This window comes from Pteronotus mesoamericanus, unplaced genomic scaffold, assembly GCF_021234165.1.
Source record: "Pteronotus mesoamericanus isolate MK-2021 breed Mesoamerican mustached bat unplaced genomic scaffold, CSHL_Meso_final contig_73, whole genome shotgun sequence".
NCBI classification, from domain to species: Eukaryota; Metazoa; Chordata; class Mammalia; order Chiroptera; family Mormoopidae; genus Pteronotus; species Pteronotus mesoamericanus.
In genome coordinates, this window is record NW_026555245.1 from 10,325,004 (window position 1) to 10,344,184 (window position 19,181).

Genomic DNA, 19,181 nt, shown 5'->3' on the forward strand with positions numbered 1-19,181 from the left:
AAACTTGTGCTAAACACAGCCTCAAACTGTCATTAACTTACGCACTTCATACTCACACAGCTGCAGCTGGGGCAGCCACCGGCACAAAATAATGAAGCTTTACAACTTTCAAGATACGTCCAACTTTGTCAAAATGAATTTTTTTCAAGCTGTTTTAATCCACAGTAGAGGTCAGCAAACGAGAACCCCAGGTCAAATCCAGGGGCCTCCCACCTATTTTTGTGCCTCATTTTATTGGGACTCAACCACACCCTTTCATTCACGTATTGTTTATGGCTACTTCTGTGCCACGACAGAGTTGAGTGGTTGTGACCTGCGAAGCCTAACATGTTTAGTATCTGGCCCCTCACAGAAAAACTTCTCTGACCCCACTCCTAGAGAAGTTAAAGACTGAAGTCCTCTACCACGCCCTGCATGGACATCAGCAGATATAACTGCTTGAGCAGCACTTGGAAGAGTATGTTGTTCATGTTTCTGATGCCAGATTATTCACGCTCTTGACTGACTTTGGGGAAGAGGCTCAATTTAAGACAGTGCAGCCACTGCATTGCGCTGTGGAGGGGAACGAAGGGGAGGGACCCTTGTGAGCATATTTCCTTGGGCAGGAGATTAGGGCACAGAGGCATTTACAGACTGGTCTGCAGGAGGGAAGAATTCGGGTGGTGCTGAGCTGCTGAGCTGCTGAAGGGGGAGAGGGGCAGGGTTCCAGGAGTCCGTGCTGAGGCCTCAGGCATTTGGCCATCCTACAAAAGCTGCTGACCCCGCACTGAAGACTTCTCCTCATTTTGAAGACAAACAGTGGTGCACGTCTCTTCCCCTGCCCCTCCTAGGAACCTCATCCTTGCTTAGCCTTGCCCGCCCCCACTCGCTCCTAAGGTTGCCTGAGAGGAGCTTATGTTGTTAAGGGAGAGGGCACAGGGAAATCTACACTGGGTGAACTTGACCTATTACATTTACAGCAGATACTTTATCACTCACATCTGTAAAGAGTCACCTAAAATTTCTAAAATATGTTTTCACAAAACCCATTATCAAAAGTAATTTGTTGGTAGAGAATTTTGATGACCATGTTCCAATATGTGGCAATAAGGAGGAGCATTTACCAGAAGAGCAGGGTGTCTTCACATCTCTGAATCAGGGTGTTTGTTCAAAAGGTGTGTAGCCCTCTCCACCACATGCTGGGCAGGCCTTGTGTTAAGCCTTAGCAGGGCCTGCCTTGCACGCATCCCCCATTCACAGTCAAGGATTTAATTATTCTCAAAAGCAAATGGTTTAAATGGTGTTTAGGTTTTCCTTCTGTTCCTGCTCACTGTTCCTCAAACTTTAGTGTTAATAAGATCTACTGTAAAGGGTTTATACACACAAGTACTAATATTACACTTCAGGGAACAATTCAAGAACGTATCCAAGGACCATTTGTACTACAAGTAATTTTTGCTGCCTCCACAATTTTAGAATCCAGCCCTGGGTACGGAGACAGCATAGTGTTCTCCTTCGAGAACAGATGGCTGTGGCTTGTGGGTTTTTGCAAAATCCCTAGAGAATGTGGTTATTGGGTGAGTGCCCAGTGCTTGTCTTTCATTTATCGTCATCTACTGTCCTTATTTTCACCCCCCGCCCCGTTTTTATCTGCCTCAGCAGTTGATTATTAGGGTCCACAGCCCTTCTGTTCCAGGGTGAGTAAGGCCCAACTAAGTAGCTAATTGTTGCCCAAGGCCTCTTTTCACGGGCTCGAACTCAGCTTCTGTGACGGAACCTAAGCTCCCATCCCTTCCTTGGTATCAGCTTGATGAAGCTGAGAGTGAAACGCTGTCTTGCCTCCAGGTTGAGTAATTTGATAAGTGCCCTAGGGCTTACAGAGTGCCATGCACTCTTACCTCAAACTGTGCAGCCTGCTTTATCAGACGAGAATCCTGAAATGGCAACCCTCCAACGCTGGGCTTTAAAGGGCTAATTTATGTACTTAACAAAGGAAGCAAGCACCTCATGAAAGGTTTTTTGTTTGTTTTTTTCTTTTTTTCTTTTATCCCCATTTCTATAGAAGGTAACTTTATCAGTTCTGTATATCTTGCTTGACTAGAGGCCAGCCAAGAGAATTTTAGGAACTCTGACATAAAGGAACTTTCTGTTTATGTAATTATTTTCCCCCAAATATAACGAAATAGCCATCATATATTTTTATATAGAACAATTAATGTTTTAACCTGCTACCCTACTTCTCGGGAGTTGTAGTTTTTAGTTGTCGATCTTGGAAGAATGATTTATTGCCCAATAGGGCTGCGGGGTGTACATGCCTGTCAGGAAGCATCGCCATCTGAAAATGCTGTCTGTATGTGTGTGCATGCCAAGTCTTGGTTACTGCCCACTTCCTATGAAAAAGAACCTGATCTCACGCAAGGCAAAGCCTTCAACAACAGCTAAATCCTTCCATATTTGGAAATGCTGAAAGAATATAAAATGTAGAATGTGCTTACCTTCATATCTGGTCTAAAGGCAAGAAGGTACATTTAACTACGTCCAAAAGTTTGGCATTTGTAGTCCTTTGCTCTGTGATGTCATGACTGCTGTGGATTCCATGCTAGCTTCTTTATTAAGAAACATAAGTCCCAGAAACACAAAATCTACTAGTACACACATGGGATCCATTTTTAAATTCGAGAATTCCAGTTACGTCACTGGCCCCCTCTTGATCATTTCGGCGTGTACAGATTTAGTATTGGTTCACATAAGGGCCTGGTTCTTTTTCCAGCTTCCTATACTGAGCTGAACCCTTAGTTAATTCAGTCTACTTTGTCCTAATATTTGAATTTAAGGCTATTTATTTTTTCTAGAAATTTGTCTGCCTGCTCTCACAAGTTTCAGTACATAGGCCTTTATTGTTCAGTTACACATAGGTGTGCTTTTCAGTTTTCAAACTGTCTTTTTGTGATTGATTTTAGATATATGGCTTTCAAGTCCAAGAATATGCTACATGTAATACTGACTTCTGGTATTTACAAGACATTCTATATAGTCAGTTTTTGTGAGTTTGAAAAAATTGTGTATTTTTTATTGATTGGAGATCTGTCCATTAGATCAAGTTGTATCATTACATTGTTCAGATATTCAATATTCTTAGCATCATTTCAGATTGATTTATAAGTTCTTGAGTATATTCAAATATTCTCCCATGGAATTAATTTCTCCTTTTAATTTATATTTCAGTTTTGTTTTATTTATTTTAGGCTATGTTGTTAAAGCATATTGACTGGATTATTACATCTTCCCAATTAGTATTTTTAATCATTGAATAATAACTTCTTTATTATTAAAATACTTTTCTGACTAAAGTCTTTTTTATTTGATGTTAATATTGTTAATACTTGCTTTCATGTGCTTAGCATTTCTGATATATCTTTTCATATATGACTTTGTTATTAACACTTCTGCTTTATTATTTTTAACTGTTTCTTTTTAAAGCAGCATGGCTATTCAGGGTAAGTTAACACTACCAGCTAGGACAAACACTCCAAATCTCACTTCTTTATCACAGTGAAGGTTTAAAACTTACTCTTTATCCATTACAATCTCTTTCATATTTTTTTTTTAGGACTTTTATTGCCAAATCTTCTGCCTATTGTATCTTCTGGTAATCCCTCCCAGTGTTTCTTTTCTGTGTAGTTTACAGAGTTTTTTGGGGGGAGGTGTGTATTTTGGTATGAGCTTATCTTTCTGAAGGTTTCTTTTTTCTCCTAAGTAGATTTCCAGTGAATAGTAGATTGTAAAAGTAGCACTACCAGGTGGTCACAGTTGATTCTTCTGGAGTCCTAGGGCTGGGTCTAGGACTGAATCTTAATTTTAATGTCTTGACTTGGGTTTCCTGCCTCATTCAGGTAATATAAACTGAGACATGCTTGACACACTATTAGTGTCTCTAGTTCTCATGAGTTGTTTTTTATCTTCCACCCAAGGTTTCAGGCTGACTGCTTTCCAAGGCCAGTCGATAGAGTTTGTTCTCATCCCCTTTTCATTAAGAAGGCAGTTCCTTAGGGTTCAAGGCCTTATTTAGAAAGTTCCAGTCTAGTCCCTTCTTTTAGGACCTGGACATCACTTCCCCTAGGGTGTCCTAAGGCCTATGTCCTGTCCAAAAACCTGTTGGCTAGCTTCTAATCAGTTTTCTAGAGTAACTCTTTATTTCTGACATATATTTTTTTTAAATTTGGAAATGTATTAAATACTTTTTGGGTGTTCTATTTTATACAACATGGCTTTGTATTTATGATGGTACATGGCATTGTACCTTGCTGGACACATTTTAGCAAGGAGAGAAAGTTTCAGACTGTGAGCCCAAGGGGTTTTACTTTGAATTTAAAAGCATCATTTTATTTTTATTGTATTTAATTTATGTGACTGTTTCTTAGGTGAGTGATTCTAATTTTCTAAATACTAATGATACAAACATTCCTTTCAAAATAAATTTATTTAACTAAAATAACTCAGTTTAAAGAAAAGTATTAACCGTGTTTGCAAGTGGTAGATGGCTATGAAAAAACCATAAGGGTGGTATATTAATAACCATGTTTACAGAATAACTAAAAGAATGTGATGCTTTTCCTAGCTTTTGTCCCTATTTTTTAAAGCATTCTTTCATGCTTTAGCGACACAGACAAGAAGATGTGTACCATCAACATGAACCAAGGTTGAGAATATGGAAAATGGGTTATCCAAATTATGGCATGGTATGAGTCAAATATTCCTTAAAAACAATCAATAAAGGCCAGCTAGAATAGCTAGGAAATAGCTAGAATAAGTTGTGGTCGACTTCAGGTCAAGATGGCAGCATAGACAGACATGGCTCACCTCTGCACACAACCACATCAGAATAACAACTAAAATATAGAACAACCATAACTCAGAACCTTCAGAAATTGAGTAGAATGGAAGCCTGACAACTACAAAATCCAGCTGAATGGGTGTCTGACAATTACAAAATTAAAGAAGCCACATCTGTCCACTGGTAGGAAGGGTGCAAATGCAGAATGGGCTGGTCCCATACCCAAGTGTAGTGGATAAAAATTAGGGGAGGATATCTCAGGAACAAGAGTCCAAGACCCACACCAGGCCCCCCAACCCAGGGTTTCAGTGCCAGGAAGATAAGTCCTCACAATCTCTGGCTGAAAAAAAACCCCAGCAGGAATTGAGATGGTTGAAGAAATTTCTCAAACCCCAAGCAGTTCCTCTTAAAGAACAGACATGGACTCACCTAATCAGACTCACTCCCTCTGAGCACCCAGGTAGCAGCTTGAAAGGTACCAGTGGTATACAGAGAGAAACTGAAGTGTCTGGCATCAAAGGCCATTGTCCCTTTTCTAAACCCTTCCCCCACAGAGCTGGTAATCTAATGCCATATCTGAGACTCCATCAACCTGGCTAACACTGTTTGACCCGTCTTGGAGATCGCCAGAAACTCTGCCCCACCCAACTTATGGGCTCACCCAAATTGCTTTTCCAGATGATTGCCTGGTCTTGACTCATGCTTCACAACTTCCTAAATCCTCTCAAATAAGCAACAGATGGCCTCAGTGAGCTCCAGGCCCAGCGCTAGCAGCATCCAGCTCAGATTCACAGCTTGGCTTTGCTCAGGAATCTCCAAGCCCCGCACAAGTAGCAGCCATCTCAGATTGCTTTATAGCTCAGGCAGGGTGCCCCAGGCCGAGCACAGGTAGGGGATGACCTTGGCCTGCACCACACAGGAAACCCCAGGCCCAGCACATCCAGTTGACAGCTACAGACCACATTGGAGCACCACCACACTGCTCCTGCACAGCTGATCCTCCATGGAGTGCAAAGGTTGGTTGTCAGTGGTCACAGCCAGTCCTTGTAGCTGACTGGCCTGGGTAAATCCCTCTCATTGATCTGCCAGCAGCAACCAAGGCACAACTACAAGAGGAGGGTGTACTCCGCCTACAGGAAGGGTGCATCTCGAGTACCCAGGGTGATAGGAGAGGCTGTAACACTGGATCCTACAGGACACCTACAATATTAAGCCAAAATGAGGCTGCCAAAATGAGTAGACAAAGAAACATACCCCAAATGGAAGAACAGATCAAAATTCAAAAAAATTAAAAAGAGCTAAATGAAAGGAGTTGAGCAATCTATCATGCAGAGTTCAAAACACTGGTTATAAGGGTGCTCAAGGAGCTTAGTGAGGACCTCAGCATCATAAAAAAGACCCTGTCAGAAACAAAGGATAAACTAATTGAAATAAAGGACAATTTACAGGAAAACAACAGTAGAGTGGATGAAGCCAAGAATCAATTCAGTGATTTGGAACATAAGGAACCAAAAAACAACCAATCAGAACAATAAAAAGAAAAAAGAATCCAAAAAAATGAGGATAGTGTAAGCAGCCAGTGGGACAACTTCCAGAAGTCCAACATTCTCATCCTAGGGGTGCTAGAAGGAGAAGAGAAAGAGCGAGAAATTGGGAATATATTTGAAAAAAATAACAAAAGAAAATTTCCTTAATTTGGTGAAGGAAATGGACATGCAAGTCCAGGAAGTACAAAGAATCCCATACAAGGTGGATACGAAGAGGCCTTCTTGGAGACACATCATAATTAAAACGCCAAAGGTTAAAGATAAAGAGAGAATCTGAAACGCAGCAAGAGAAAAGAAGTTACCTACAGAGGGGTTCCCATAAGACTATCAGCTGATTTCTCAAAAGAAACTTTGCAGCCTAGAAGGGATTCACAAGAAATATTCAAAGTCATGAAAAGCAGACACCCACAGCCAAGACTGCTCTACCCAGCAAAGCTCTCATTTAGAATCAAAGGGTAGAAAAAGAGCTTCCCAGACAAGAGAGAACTAAAGAGTTCATCATCACCAAGCCCTTATTATATGAAATTTTAAAGAAACTTATTTTAAAAAAAAGATCAAAACTATTAACAGTAAAATGGCAAAAAATACACTTCTATCAACAACTGAACCTAAAAAACAAAGCAGATAAGAAGAACAGAGACAGAATCGTCGATACAGAGAGCATTTTGACGGTTGCCTGATAGGAGAGGTGTGTGAGGGAATGGGTGAAGAGGTGAGGGCATTAAAAAGTACAAATTGAGCCCTGGCTGGTGTGGGTCAGTGGATTGTGTGCCAGCCTGCAAATCAAAGGGTCACCGGTTCTATTCCCAGTCTAAAGCTCATGCCTGGGTTGCGGGCCAGGTCCCAAGTGGGAAGGTGCGCAAGAGGCAACCACACATTGATGTTTCTCCCTCTTTCCTTCTCCCTCCCTTCCCCTCTCTAAAAATAAACAAATAAAATCATTTTTTAAAAAAGTACAAATTGGTAGTTGCAGAATTATCATGGAGATGTAAAGTACAATATAGGAACTGGAGTAGCCCAAGAACTTACACACATGACCTATAGACATGAAAAATGGTGGGGAGATTGCCTGAGGGAGTGAAGGGCACTGGGTGGAAGGAAGCAAGCGGGTGAAGAATCAGGGCAACTGTAATAGCATAATCAATAAAATATAATTTAAAAATAAAAGTTAAAAAAAAAGATATGATAACAAAGAAACCCAGTCTCTCAGGAGAAAACACAGTAAATTTTTTTTTCTTGTTCACCTATCCGACGATTTTTAGTCCAGATCTCAGCTCCTCTCTGTACCTCTGACACAGCAGGCCAGAGCCCCTCTGTGGCCACCAAGGCACTTGCTCCTAATTTTTCTGACCAGCAGTGATACCTGCCACTCCTACTCTCATTTCATTTGTCAAAGCAAGTCACGTAGCCACTGCATTTTCACAGGAGAGCAGGAAAGTACAGTCTTACCATCTACCCCAAAGGCCGCAATCCAGAAATAGTTGATGAAATACTTGGTTTCTAAAGATTATAAACCACTGTAAACAACAGTTCTGGACCTGTCCTCTAGATGGAGACATGGAGCTGAGCATCTGCTTGGGAAGTCAGCTGCAGTAGTCACTCTCGTGTTTACAACTCCCTCAGTCTCTTTGGTAGCACCATTTTGTACACAGAAAACCCCAAATTAAGTAGTTGCTATGGATCGCTAAGGAAATACATCCCTTCATGCCACACTGATTTGTTACCTAATGGATCCCAAGAGGCTTCCATTACCAATCGTAAAACTCCATCTTGTTCAATCACCAAGGACTGTTTGACCACTTCATTTCTACAAATATTTATGGCCCTGATGTATGGAGGTGGTTGAAGTATTTACAATCCATGCAACCTGGTTCAGCTTTCCCTCTCTGTCCCTGGGGTTTCTTAAAATGTCCCCATGGCCTTCTGCAGTATCCATGCATTTATGAGAATATGTCTGTTCTGATGCCCCCTGCTTAAGCCTTGGATTTTTACCTTCCCTCATTCACACCTCCTCTGGATTTCTAGCACCTTCTTGACAGGGTCTCTGCTCTGTGTTGCAAAGGAGCATTGAGAGACAAAGACTGTATTCACGAATGTTCAGTGTCACTTGCAGGCTCTGTGGAGATTTGTATGGGCACTGAAATTTTTCCTTACCTGGATTACTACCCAAATTATAGTAACCTTAGTTATGTTTTGTCAACTGTAACACATATTTCAGTTAAATCACTAATCCTGCTATTATGTTAAAAATGAGAGAAAGTAATACCTTAAACTTACTCAGTGCTTTGTTATTTACGGAGTACTTTCATATGTATTATATTCTCCAGTCACTGTGACTTTAGGTGTTTATTATTTCTATTTAAAATCATAAAGATGGCCAGCTAATTTTCTCAGGGTTAATCAGGTTGTCTGTACTAACAGTGGAACTATAACCCAGAACTATAATCTCACATCTAGAACTCTTTCAATCATTCCATTATGTTGCCCATAACTTACAAAGATTAACAAAAACCTACAAAAATTTCAAACTGATACTATCTATCTATTTAAAAACCCTTTATATTTACTTTGGAGTTAAGGCCAGTACCCTTATGTGCTCTGTCAGGTAGGTAGTGATATGATATCTTTTTTTTTTAGGTTGGTTCGTAGGCAGAGGACTAGAGAAAATAATGTATATGTGCATTTCAGATATTTCAACCTTGATAATTCAGTTCAACACATATTTTATCAGGGATTTGTATCTACCAGGTTCTGGAGACATAATGGTAAAGAGGACAGACGCAGTTCTTGTCCTAATGAAGTTTCAAGGCTAATGGAGAAGGCAATTAATTAATGGAGGTGGCAAAAGGAACTACAGTAGTAACAGATAACATTTTTTTTCTCTCAGTGGCATCTTCAGGCATTGCACATTCTTCCTCTTCTTGGTGAGGAAACTGAATAACTTGCCATTCGAGGGATAGAACTAAGATTTGAATCCATTAGCTCTTAGCAGCAGCATTTTGCCACTTTACAGGTACCGCAGGGTACCTGTCAATATCAAGGAAAACGCACACAGAAAATGTCAGATGACAAGAGATCACTGTAAAGAAATCTGAAAAACTGCAGCAGCATGGGCAACCCAGACATCCATACCTTTGGGTCCCAGGACTTTCAGAACTGGGGCCTACCTCAGGGTGTTGTTTGTTTGTTTGTTTTTGTGCTCACCAGTCCCACCTCTCCCAATGGACAATTTGGTTTGCCGCCACCCTGTGTGATGTGTCTGTGTTTGGCACAGATTACCTTGTTCCTGCCAGTATATGATCGCCTTTGACTCACACACCAACCCCTTGCTCACCGTTTTTCCCGTTAGAGTGCAGAACTCATTTTAGAGAACATACAGGGTAGAAACCACAGCAAATGTACTGAGAAAGAAACTCGTTGAGGCTGTGCTTTTGAAGGGGCTTGTGGAGTTGATGGGTAAGAACACAGGCATTTACTGATCTCAGGAGAGAAGCATTAAGTCATCGGCAATAGTCATCACTACCGCCATCAGTATCGTTCCACCTCCACCACAAGAATGAGACTGGTCTCTTTTTTTCCTCTATACCCTCCGTTCATAGTAGACAATCAATACATACTTGTTGAATAAATGAAGAAGTACAGTTATCACTAGAAATGTAGAATTTTGTTTCGTTATCGCGTTATTGACAATAAGGGTTTTGACTTGGGTTCTGGAGAATTTGATCATCTACATAAGCAAACTCTAAGTGTTTTGCAGACCCAGATTAAAGTGGAGAGAAGTTGCAATAAGAGAGAAAGGGAGGGACGAAACTTAGAACTTTACCACTAAGGTTTATCCTGTTTGAATTTAGATTAATGCCTACATCACAAGGATTCACCCTAGATGAGTGAAATTATGTGGAAGCCAGCAAGAAGAAAAATATATTCTCATGATAAATGGGGATTTACTGAACAAGGGGTGAGAGATGAAAATAAGTCAAGGGGAACACCCTGTGACCAGTGGTCAGTCTCCTATAAGAGCATATAAATTTGTCACAGTTTTCCTCAGGATTTTTCTATTCCCCTATCCTTGTCGTATGGGCTAATATAAATGGTCCTGGGCTCAGCATTGGTTAGAAAGAAGAGATGGTAACTCACGACTTCCATCATCTTCACCAATTTGTAATTCACAAAGGATTTTTAAATTTTTAAAGAATTAAGGAAAATGCATTAGTTGGTACCTTCTCAAAAATGGTAGGCACTTTACAGTCATTGCTTAATCTTTCAAAAACTCAGTGAGGTATGTGGTATACCCCAATTTTACAAATAAAGAATGTAAGACCAGTAGAATATACTTTGCTCACAGCCGTTTATGGAATTTGCTCAAATTTACACAGAGGAGGAAATATATACATAGTCAGGTCTGTCTTTAGTCCAAAGCACATATGTATACTGCTTTCTTGCTAAATGCGTGTGTGTGTGTACCCCCTTAAGTATATTTTCTTACTGTTTGCTTTTCCTGTTTCTGGGTTGTTGTTTTTTTTTTTTTTTTTTTACTTGGGGTATGTTTGCTTATGTGATCTGGCAGGAGGAGTAACGTGTTATACGCCCAGAGTAACGCTGGGGTCTATGGTTCTCATTCACAGCAATAGAGAAAGTCTGTATTCTAATTTGCAGGCACTTAAAATGGATTCAGTACACATACTTGGTTTATTCCAAGTGAATTAAAAATGCTATCCTGGAATCTCCAGGTTTCCTTTTCAAAGACAGTTAAACGCCGCACAGCTTTGTACATGCTCTGCTCTGCTCTCTTTCAGACTCGTGTCAGAGGATGTGGGAATGGACATCCCCTTTGAGGAGGGGATGCTGAGTCCCGGTGCTGCAGACATGAGGCCTGGTGAGCGGGGCGTTTGTTCATTTCCTTCAGCAGTGTTCTGTATCCAAACATTTTCATTATTCAGCGAGAGAATCATTTCCTATGCATCCAACTTGTGAAGACAGGGAAGAAATATGTGTTAAGAAGGTGTTAGGCTCAATTTGGTTAATTTCAGAGTTGACTTGAATATTGATGCTCACTAGTGTGGGTTGCCTTTTATATCCTGGCCATGGCCTTATTTGCCAATGTTTTTAGTTCCTGTGATAATTGGCTACTGTTTATCATAATACCAAATTTTAACTAACATCAAAGTTCACCCGGTTTAAACTTAAGTGTGAGAATGTTTAAAATTAGAAATGTGGTATCGAGAAGGCTCAGTAACCTGGTTATAGAAAGAAAGAAAGAAAGGAAGGGAGGGAGGGAGGGAGGGAGGGAGAGAAAGAAAGAAAGAAAGAAAGGAAGGGAGGGAGGGAGGGAGAGAGAGAGAGAGAGAGAAAGAAAGAAAGAAAGAAAGAAAGAAAGAAAGAAAGAAAGAAAGAAAGAAAGAAAGAAAGAAAGAAAGAAAGAAAAGAAAAAAGAAAAAGAAAGAAAGAAAGAAAAGAAAGACCCTTATACTCTAAGGGTTTACAGCGCAAGGCATATCCGCCCCCCCAAAAAATTTAAATTTTCTTTTGCAATCTACATTTCTTCTGTTTTGTACCAAGGACACTTCTTTGCATTGCCTAGCTTCAGGACCACACCAACATCTTGAATCCTGACCTCATCAGCCAAGCCTAAAATGGGAGTCAATTTTGGTTTTTTGTCTAAGTATTTAAGTGTATTCTTTAAAACACTAGTCATGTGACAATTATTTTTAAATGTTCTATGGCCAAGTAAGAATGATAGCCACTGTATGTCCATTCCACTTTTCAAGGTTCATCATGCACTTTAGAATAATAAAGGCACTAACGTTATAGTTACCTTTTATGGCGGTAATTAGCCACATGTGGCTATTTAAATTAATTAACATTTAAAATAAATTTGAAAAGTTAAATTCTTCAGTTGCACTAGCTTTATTTCAATTCCTTAACATTTCTATCCTTTCAAAATTTTATTCTGGATACTACCCCTCTGAGAATTTTTGTACTATAGAAATCCATTGTTTTTCAAACTTATTGGTCACTAGAAACTTTTTTCAAGTACTACATGGAAACATGTTACAAGAAGCAGTTAGGATGACATTCTATACAGAATATCTTAATGGCAAAGAAACGGTGTCAACTTCCTTAGGAGACCAGATTTGAATTCCAGAATTGAAAGGTATACCAGATGGCCTTCAAACTACTTTGTGATAGAGAATCCTGATATTTCTATTGTTAGAAGTGTTTAGTTGGGATCAACTTGATTAAAAATTACTTCCTTAGCTCTTCTGTTAAGTGAGTGGCACATTAGTGGCAAGACCCATATTACAATTGAAGTGTAGGAGCTACTCTATGAGCTTTAGTATAAGACTGCCACTTATGGGAACCAATGACAAACAATATTGCATAAGATGTAATGACTGCTTGATCAAAAAAAATGTGATCAGGGAGGATACCTCAATTTTATTAAAAATAAATAAATAATGACAGCCAAAGTAAGGCCATTGCACATTTACACAGAGTTGTCAGAAACTGAAGAAAAGTATTTTGGGAGTATCTGTGAACATAACAGATAAAGTTCTTACCCTCCATTCCATAGAAGTAAAGTCTACATGAACCCTTATCAGATAATATGGAAGCTTAACTGTTTCCCTTAACACAATATGCACCATAAGTATTCAATTCAATATTACCTGAGTTTCAAGTTCTCAAACCTACATAAGACAGTTCTAAAAACTAGTTTCCCACCTATTTAGCAAGGGTTCCCACTTCCTGTCTCTACATGGCCAGGGCTGTTGGGGCTGAGACCTGCTGGTCAAGAAGGGGGTCCAAATCCCATAGAAACATTTTGCAGCGGGTCTGTCTTTGCTGAAAGGGCTTTGAAAAATTTTTTCCAGTGGGGCACACACCCATTCTGGGCAGGCATGTACATGATCTAATACTTGATGTTTTTTCTTCCTTAGAACCTCCTCATTCCCTGGATCTTAACGGCGCTCATCCTCAGAGAATCAAGCTCACTGCCCCAAATATCAATCTTTCTCTGGACCAAAGTGAAGGGTCTGTCCTCTCTGATGATAACCTGGACAGTCCAGATGAAATTGATATCAACGTGGATGAACTGGATACCCCTGATGAAGCAGATTCTTTTGAGTATACAGGGCATGGTAAGTTGCCAAGTTGGCAAGGCCAAAGTTACGTGAAAAGTGAAAGATTATCTAAGCAGCATTAATAACAACCCTCCCATTTTGTTTCTGGTAGCTCTTTTCTGTGATTTCTAGAAGCTTATATTTGTCTTTCAGCTCATAAGGTGGCTGAAACTGATAGTTTAGAGCTTGACAAAGGTCACACATAGCCATTGCTCTTTTGTTAAACCCCTATTCTATGTCAGGCCCTGTGCTAGACAGTGAAGTTGAAAGAAAGCTGTTATATCCTGTGTTGTTAGAAAATTGGGCTGAGTTTGCAGAGAAAAAGAATTTAATATGGAAGATAAAATTTGAAGCACAGAAATCAGAGCTTACCAATTTCTTTGTACAAGCTCCCACTATGTGTAATGTTCTTTCTCCCAGATTCTTACATGGTTGTTCCCTTCTCTTTATACAGAGCTTAATCTTCCTTGACATTTATAATCAAAGGTGCTCCCTATCCCCACCCCCCACCCAGTCACTATCCCAGTATTCATTTTATTTTCCCATGTATCACTAACTGAAATCATATCATTTAACTGTTTGCATGTTTATTGTCTTTCTCTTCCCATTAAAATGTCTGCTCCATGAGGGCAGAGACTTGATTATAATTGTTATATTGCTGATAAAGCAGGAAGGAGGGAGGGAGTAGGGTGTGGTGGGGGAAGAATAAAAAGGGAGAAAATAAAAAGTTGCTGGATCAAAGACGCTCCTAATATGAATATCAGTCTCATTTTAATCCTTTCTCTTGTTCAGTGAAATTGGGTTTGTTATGGAATCTAATGAACAGAATACACTAATAAAACAGAAACAGACCCACAGATACAGAGAACAGAGTGACAGCTGTCAGAGGGGAGGGGAGCTGAGGGGATGAGTGAAAAAGGGGACGGGATTAAGGGAAAAAAAATCATAGACACAGACAATGGTATGGTGACTGCCAGAGGGGAAGGGGGTGGGGAGAAGTAGAAGAGGGTAAAGCGGGTACAAAGGTGATGGAAGGAGCCTTGACTTGGGGTGGCGAACTCACAATACAGTGCACAGATGATGTGTTACAGACTTGTACACCTGAAACATATATAATCTTATTTACCAATGTCACCCCCAAAAATTTAAAAAAGTAAATCATCAGATTCTCAAAAAGTATATAAATGCAAAGCATTTGATTTGAAAAATGGCATCATGTTGTTTCCGTTTTATAGGATGGCACTCTCTGACTTTATCATATTGAAATTAAAAGTGAGAGAATCCGAGCCACAGCTGTTGGGTTGATACATTGTAAAAATTCTTCTTAAAATTAAAAATTTTCTTAATTTAAAAAAAAATTAAAATCTTCAAAATCACTTGAAAAAAAATACCATTACTAAATGATGCCTTGACTTTTAGAGCCACGTTAATTCCAGCAATATCATTCATAGGAGAATATAATAAGGAAATACATCACATTAGTGAATTGATTCAAGCAATGGCCATTGAGCCACTGGGGCGACAAGCATGGCCAGCAGGGACTGAGACCCTGCCTTCACAGGCAAGTGTTAGGTCTCCTCACACTGAAAAAAAGAAAGAAAGAAAGAAAGAAAGAAAGAAAGAAATAAAGAAAGAAAGAAAGAAAGAAAGAAAGAAAGAAAGAAAGAAAGAAAGAAGGGAGGGAGGGAGGGAGGGAGGGAGGGAGGGAGGGAGGGAGGGAGGGAGGGAGGGAGGGAGGGAGGGAGGGAGGGAGGGAGGGAGGGAGGGAAGGAAGGAAGGAAGGAAGGAAGGAAGGAAGGAAGGAAGGAAGGAAAAATAAAGCTAAACTACTTGTTCTACAGTTTATGATGTTTTAAGTAGAGGTTTTATGTTGCATTTTTGTCATACTTTTGAATTTCTAGTTATCTGGGTATTTGACCCTATAGGTTGAAATACACAAGTAAGAGACAAAGAAAGTCTTGACTTCATATTCTTTTCTACCTTCTGAGAGGCTCTTCCCCAGCTTCTCCACCCACCCCAGCTGCCCCCAGCTGCCCCCGGCTGCCCCAGCTGCCCCCGGCTGCCCCAGCCCTTCTGCTAAGATAGTCTCCCATGCAAGAATCATGCCTTGATTTCCAATCCCACAGAAGACAGCTGCGGCATGACCCTGCGGCCCCCTCCCTCTCTCCCTCTGTACTTTCCTGTTGCCCTGGGGGGCTGTATTGCACCACATCTAAAACTTTCATTTTTATAAATAGTAAAACTGCCAAGCTAAGGGGTAGTGGCTGAACAAACTGGTAATTAAAGCTGCCACTTGCTGACATAGTTCTTTTTAGTCGATATAGTTATGCTGAAAGAACCAATTTAACAGCCACAAACCCACTTTTAGGTCTTAAATTCAAAGGATAGAATTTTAATATAACTTGAATTTTAAAGTCCACCCCGACTCTCAAATGAAAGATGTGTGTTTAGATACTGTTTCAAACAAACAAAAATATCAAACATTGAAAACACAAAGTACATCAGAATAGCTGTATTTTATAAACATGTAGACATAGCTAGCTGACTGTGTTAAGAGAGAGGGAATACATTTTAGTCCCTCAGTATAAAAGAATTGCTTGCAAGCTGCATGTTTTGGGGGTTTCTTGTGTGAACATTTTGAACTAGGCATATACATTCTAAACAAAATACGAATTCTTAAGGCACAGTGTTTCAAAAGTGTTTGGTTGGTAATTTATTCTATTTAATGGATACTTCCATAGCGCTGACTATGTGCCAGGATCCATGTTAGGTACTTTATAAATATTAACTATGTTAATCCTCATGTCAACTCTATGAATAGGTATCATGTTTCCCTATTTTAAGATGAGAACACTGAGGTGAGGCACAGAGAGATTAGGTAAGTCACCTAAAGTCACAGAGCTAGTGCATGTCAGAGTCAGCACTCGGCCCCTGCATTGTTGTCCGTGATTCCTGGGCGATGCTGCTCTCCATAAATGTACTGACAATGAATGGGAGAGTCTTTTACCAGATTATGTTAATGTACCTGAAGCCAAGCCTTATAATTGCGCGCGTGCGTACAGTTACCCTCTCTTTTGTTCAGCCATTTTCATGCCTTGAGGGTTCTTGCTTTACCAAATGCTTGAAGGACTTCCTAGCCATTGCCTGTTCGACACAGTAGCTGATGACCAGACATTACTGCCAGGTTATTTGCCCACAATGTGATTTTGCTTATGAAAAACTTTTGAATTTCACTATCAAAAGTTGTTAAATTGGTCTTTATCTCCAAGCAGTTGTCTTTAATAATTGTGTCCAAATAGTTGGAAAATGTCATTCAAAGTACTGACATAATTACGGTTTGATTTTTCTTTCATATTTACAGTGCGAAAGATATCAGAAATACATATGTAGACAGTGCAGGACTTAGGAGGTCAATCTTTCTATTAAAAGACATCTGAGTTTTCTTTTCAATGCCTTGTTATATTAACCTTAGAAACTTCAATATATCCAAAGGTCAGAAAAGAAGACCTATTTCTGTTTTCCAAACCAACTGCAAAGTTATTTTTACCATAATTCAGATCCCAGGAAAGGCATTTCATAATGGAAATGGAAAAATGATAACGAGTTTTAGCCTGAATATTTCTGAGAAGAATGCTGAAAGAAGTAATCATATGCTTTTATTTTTTTTCTTCCTTAGTGATGTTTAGTGACCTCATTTAACCTACTTTTTCTAAATTTAACCTCTAATGACAGATGGTTTTCTCTAGGAATAAGGTATCCCAACCTTTTTTCCAGAAAATCAGGGAGTCCCTTCCTTTAACTTCCCTATCTAGCGTCTTCCACTATTTTCACAGCCTGCAGGCAACCTGCTTATAAAGTCAATTCCATGTTTTAACCCTGCATATAAATAAATTGAGTGTTAAGATTATTTTCCTTTATCCACAAGCAACTGCATGCCATAGTGGTGTGGTTTGAAAGGATGATTTTTCTTTGTACTTTTATATGTTGAGATTTTACATTAGAATTTATTGCCTACCTGCTGTTTGTCAAAAACAAACGAACAACAACAACAAAAAACCTTTAAAGACTTGTTCGCTGTATCCAGAATGGCTTTCCTCTAACAAGAGAAATTCAAACATAACGTCTTCTAAGGGTATTTACATTATCAGTGCAAGATCATAATATGTACAGCTAGTCAGCTTTCCTAGATGTCGATGTCCTCCTGGAAGGCCACAGCGGACGTCATCTCTAGTTAGTCCGTAATGGCACCAACAGTGGATTCCCCACTGCGGTCTGTACAGCGCAGCGCATTCAAGAGTTTGTGTATTAAATTATTTCACAAAAGACAAGAGCAAATGTTCAAGTTAACTTCTCCCCTGTGTACCAGGGCTTAATTGATGTCAACAGGGGCCAGGGAGAAAAATTTATTAAAAAAAAAAAAAAAAAGGAGACAAAGAAAATCAAGCACTTCTTAGTGGAGACAGCCTGATACCAAAAATTAAATCTGAAAGGTGGGGGATAAAGAGTTAAATGAGACCTGAAAGTTTTCAGAATAGTGAGAAAATGGTGGCTAGGGGGAGGGTGGTAATTTATCGTTATGGCAGAATTACTATTAAGAGCAGAATGATATTGCTAATTTAAGGAAGTAAATAAAGCAAGTTTTACTTCTTACTAGCTTATATTGTGGACTTCTAAAAATGAGTACCCAAAGAGAATTTACTGTACCCCCGAGCCCTTAACTAATTTCTTTTACCCATTCACACCGGTCCTCAGGTGGGGAAGGACAAGGAGCCCCAGCAACTGGCCAGCTCTCACGCTCTGCAGCATCAGCAATAGCATTGCATGAAACGGTCCAGCCTCAAACTTTATACTAAAATTAGCAATAATAATGTTTGTTAGGATAGACTATAGGAAAATGTGTGTGCATATAGGCATACTCTTAAGGTAGAGGAGTCCTTTCTTATGTTACAATAATCAAAAACATATAGACAAAAATTAACAGAGTCAACAACATAAATATATTTCTGTTTAGAAAAAATAAATTTAAAAGGTAAGAATCAGGCAGGAAAATAATTACCATACATGACAAAGGTCTGCATAAAGAATTCCAACGAATCAATAAAGACCATAGCTAAGGGACTTTAACAAGTGTCTCCCTGTCAGTGAGAGAAATATCGATAGCCAATAAACACTTAGAAATGCCCAGTCTTTAATAATTAAATAAATACAAATTAAAACAACAAAGAGACAGGTTTCATCCTAAATTGTCAAGGGTTAAAAACTTTGATAAACTCCAGTGTTTTTTTGACAGTGTGAGGAAATAAGAACCCTCATTTACTTTTGGTGTGATATTTTCAAGACAAAATGTTCATGAAAACCTTAGGTGTTTGTACCCTCCAATCTGGCATGCCATTGCGGGAAACGTAGCCTATAGCAATAAGTACACAAATAAGATACCTGTACAAAGATATTTATTAAAGCAAATTCTTTCTAAGGAACAACAAAATAAAATAAAACTTTTATCACTATGGAAATGATAAACAAAAAGGCATCAGTAAAATGGAATCCTCTAGGACTACTAAAACAAGCAGAGTTGCCCTGGCCGAGTGGCTCAGTTGGTTGGAGCATCATCCTTTGCATTGTTAGGTCACAGGTTCAGTTCCCAGTCAGGGCACATACCTGGGTTGCTGGTTCATCCCCAGTCAGGGTGCATATGTAAGG

General features: G+C 39.5%; 1 protein-coding gene across 1 annotated transcript in view; it reads left to right on the forward strand.

The window, feature by feature from the left end:
* PRUNE2 (prune homolog 2 with BCH domain) overlaps window positions 1-19,181 on the forward strand; it is a 243,896-nt gene that overhangs the window by 193,590 nt on the left and 31,125 nt on the right. Inside the window, exons 10-11 of the mRNA XM_054583007.1 lie at window positions 11,157-11,236; window positions 13,299-13,499. Coding sequence (XP_054438982.1) covers window positions 11,157-11,236; window positions 13,299-13,499 — 281 coding nt within the window. The remainder of the gene's footprint in view (window positions 1-11,156; window positions 11,237-13,298; window positions 13,500-19,181) is intronic.